Source organism: Theropithecus gelada, chromosome 14, assembly GCF_003255815.1.
Source record: "Theropithecus gelada isolate Dixy chromosome 14, Tgel_1.0, whole genome shotgun sequence".
Lineage (NCBI taxonomy): Eukaryota > Metazoa > Chordata > Mammalia > Primates > Cercopithecidae > Theropithecus > Theropithecus gelada.
Genome location: NC_037682.1, coordinates 18,313,930 through 18,317,903, shown reverse-complemented (window position 1 = coordinate 18,317,903; position 3,974 = coordinate 18,313,930). Strand labels below are relative to the sequence as shown.

The 3,974-nt window shown below is 45.4% G+C and overlaps 1 protein-coding gene across 11 annotated transcripts in view; it reads left to right on the top strand.

The window, feature by feature from the left end:
* MADD (MAP kinase activating death domain) overlaps positions 1-3,974 on the top strand; it is a 57,634-nt gene that overhangs the window by 25,954 nt on the left and 27,706 nt on the right. For 8 of the 11 annotated variants that reach the window (XM_025356092.1, XM_025356099.1, XM_025356096.1 and 5 more), the window contains 2 exons: positions 830-913; positions 1,231-1,389. In XM_025356092.1, coding sequence (XP_025211877.1) covers positions 830-913; positions 1,231-1,389 — 243 coding nt within the window. The remainder of the gene's footprint in view (positions 1-829; positions 914-1,230; positions 1,390-3,974) is intronic. The other 3 variants (XM_025356097.1, XM_025356093.1, XM_025356098.1) reach the window with 2 other exon arrangements.

Genomic DNA, 3,974 nt, shown 5'->3' with positions numbered 1-3,974 from the left:
TTTTTTTTTTTTTTTTTTTTTTTTTTTTTTGAGACGGAGTCTTGCTCTGTGCCCCAGGCTGGAGTGCAGTGGCGCGATCTCGGCTCACTGCAAGCTCCGCCCCCCCGGGTTCACGCCATTCTCCTGCCTCAGCCTCCCAAGTAGCTGGGACTACAGGCGCCCACCACCTCGCCCGGCTAATTTTCTTGTATTTTTAGTAGAGACGGGGTTTCACCGTGTTAGCCAGGATGGTCTCGATCTCCTGACCTCGTGATCCGCCCGTCTCGGCCTCCCAAAGTGCTGGGATTACAGGCTTGAGCCACCGCGCCCGGCCGAGCATGTACTTTTTTAATGCATTGTGTTTTGTTTTTTGTTTTTTGTTTTTGAGACAGGGTCTCACTCTGTCGCTTGGGTTGGAGGGCAGTGGTGTGCTCTCAGCTCACTGTAGCCTCAACCTCCTGGGCTCAAGTGATGCTCCCACCTCAGCATCCTGAGTAGCTGGGACCACAGGCACCCACCACCACGCCTGGCTAAGTTTGTGTATTTTTTTGTAGAGATAGGGTTTCACCATGTTGCCCAGGCTGGTCTCCAACTCCGGGGCTCAAATGATCCTCCCACCTCAGCCTCTCAAAGTGCTAGGACTACAGGCATGAGCCTCTGTGCCAGGCCTATTTCTTTTTTTTATTATATAAGTTGTACATATTTTATATTCCGGAAACAAAAGTTGCTCGTGACTTCTCTAGGGATGATAACAGAAGGGTGGGGATGGGGAGAAAGAAGGTACAGTATTTCTGTGGGAAACTGAGAGGAGATTGGACACCTCCCCTAATGTTCCTGTGTCTTGTTTCAGAGGACTGATCAAGACTCTGTCATCAGCATGAGTCCAGCTGTTATGATCCGCAGCTCAAGTCAGGATTCTGAAGTTAGCACCGTGGTAGGGGAACACCACACTGGCATCTTGGTGGGTGGGGTGTGGATTTCCCCTTTGGAAAAGGGCGCTACTTTCTCTTTGGAGGCTGCTCTGAGTCTCAGGTCAGCATGGTTCTCATGGTGGAGAGGTTTAGCATCATAAGTGTGTGTACATGAGATTTCACCCAGAGCTTCTCATCTTATAAAGAAGGTACTTCCAGAGGCTGTCTGACACACCTTTGAAATTGAATACTTTTTTATGGTGGCAGGGAGCTCTAACAGCTTGACATTTCTGGGGCCCATCCCTGGGGACTATCTCTTACTACCTTTTTTCTTTTCCAGGTGAGTAATAGCTCTGGAGAGACTCTTGGAGCTGACAGTGACTTGAGCAGCAATGCAGGTGACGGACCAGGTGGCGAGGGCAGTGTTCACCTGGCAAGCTCTCGGGGCACTTTGTCTGATAGTGAAATTGAGACCAACTCTGCTACAAGCACCATCTTTGTAAGCTTTGTTTGCCAACAAAAGAAGACCATTTTTTTAATGGGGGAGGGAAGCAGGCTAGAAAAGAATGAAAGTTAAGAGACACTAAAGAGGTGAAGGTTAAATAAGGAAGAGGTAATCCTCATATATTTGGCTGTAAGGAAAACATTTCTTAAGGCTTTTTTCAGTCGTTTGACTTACGTTCTGGGACTTTTAGAACCCTCTCCTGAATCACTGATGAGTTATGCTCCCTGCCCAGTCAGATAAGGGCTTCGAATCCTATGTAGTATTAATCCCCAGGTCTAACACAGGCAAAGTGATGCCTTTGTGGTATTTGTCAGGACAATCACAGCTCTCATTTAGTACCAGTCTGTTTCTATGGAGTATCCAGTTTTATTTTGGTCTTTGCTCTATTTATATAGCATCTTAAAATAGCATTCTATTTTAGTATATTACTAACAGTTATTTGAAGTTTTCATTCATTAATAAACATCCATGAAGTGATTTACTAAGTGCCAGATTTTGTGCTAAAGAAACAGGGATGAAAAAGGCATAATTTTTACTCAAGAAGTTTGTGATTCACTATATTGCTGTGAGTAGTCTCTTCTAATAGGTGAGGGGAACAATGCCTTAGGAAAAAAGAACTTCCCTAGGTCACACAGTAAGCCTGTGATCAGCTGGAAGGAGATGAATTCTTTTTAGTCCTTGCCTTAGACATCTGGGTTTTTTGTTTGTTTGTTTGTTTTACACAGGGTCTCACTCTGTTGCCCAGGCTGGAGTGTAGTGGCACAATCACTGCTCACTGCAGCCTTAACCTCCCAGGCTCAAGTGGTCCTCCCACCTCAGCCTCCCAAGTAGCTGGGACTACAGGCATACACCACCATGCCTGGCTAATTTTTTTAGTTTTTTGTAGAAATTGGGTTCCCCTCTGTTGTCTAGGCCAGTCTCAAACTCCTGGGTTAAGTGAGCCTCCTGCCTTGGCCTCTCAAAGTGGCATGAGCCACTGTGCCCAGCCTCTGCTTTTTAATGTATATCTGCCTCTATAGGCTGTTAAAACACTGATAGACTTGCCACTTTATTAAACGGAGATGAGAATGGATGTGCTGTATAAGAGCTTATAGGCATAGGTCCTTATCTTTGGCCCGTGGGGTGAAAGGAAGAAAAATTTAAATGAAACCAGCTATTTAAGACTGGTAATCATTCCCACTCGCAGAGCCTTCAGTATGTGTTTTTAATAGATTCAGTGACCTCCCAGAGTGAAGATTGGGAATAGGATTGAGAGACTATTCAAGTTGATGGGCCTTAACTCTCTCTCAGTCTGAACAGACTGGTTGGTTGATTGAATGATTAATTGATTTTTCTTTTGTGCTGACAGTTTATTAGGGGTTTTCTTTTCTTTCTTCTTTTTTTTTTTTTTTTTTTTTTTTTTTTGAGATGAAGTCTCGCTCTGTCGCCCAGGCTGGAGTGCAGTGGTGCAATCTCGGCTCACTGCAAGCTCTGCCTCCCGGGTTCACGGCATTCTCCTGCCTCAGCCTCCCAAGTAGCTGTTACTACAGGTGCCCACCACCACACCCAGCTAATTTCTTGTATTTTTACTAGAGACAAGGTTTCACCGTGTTAGCCATGATGGTCTCGATCTCCTGACCTCATGATCCTCCCGCCTCAGCCTCCCAAAGTGCTGGGATTACAGGCGTGAGCCACCGCGCCCGGCCAGGGATTTTCTTTTTTTTTTTTGAGACGGAGTCTCGCTCTGTCGCCCAGGCTGGAGTGCAGTGGCCGGATCTCAGCTCACTGCAAGCTCCGCCTCCCGGGTTCACGCCATTCTCCTGCCTCAGCCTCCCGAGTAGCTGGGACTACAGGCGCCCGCCACCTCGCCCGGCTAGTTTTTTGTATTTCTTAATAGAGACGGGGTTTCACCGTGTTAGCCAGGATAGTCTCGATCTCCTGACCTCGTGATCCGCCCGTCTCGGCCTCCCAAAGTGCTGGGATTACAGGCTTGAGCCACCGCGCCCGGCCAGGGATTTTCAATAATGTTTTCTTTTCATATTAGTTCAACCTTCACCCCAAAATCTAACCATGGATCGTAAAAGTTAAGTTGACAACAGGTCTAGCCTACTATACTTCCTGTTTACCTTTAGATGCTTTTCAAGCCAATAGAGGTTACATTTGTGGTGGAAGGAGCCAGAGTAGTAGAAAAATTACTTCTCTTCGCTTCAAAGAAAATCCTCCACCTTGAGCGTCTTCTGAACTTTTCACTGTAAGACATCTCAGTGCTTGCTGTACCCTTCAGCCGCATAACTGTGAGGATAGCAACCATCAGTTTCTCATAAATGGAAGCGGCAGTGAGAACTGTCTACAGCAGTTTGGCTTCAAGGCCTTTGTAGAGGCCCATTATTCCAAAACACCTGTTAGCCATTTGTGTGTCTTCTTTTAAGAGAGATCTGTTCAGCTCATTTGCCCATTTTTTAATAGATTGTGTTTTTTTTGCTGTTGAGTTCTTTGTTTCTTGTATATTCTAGATATTAATCTCTTGTCAGATGAATAATTTGTAAATATTTTCTTTTTTTTTTTTTTTTTTTTTTTTTTTTTTGAGTGAGGCTTGCCTT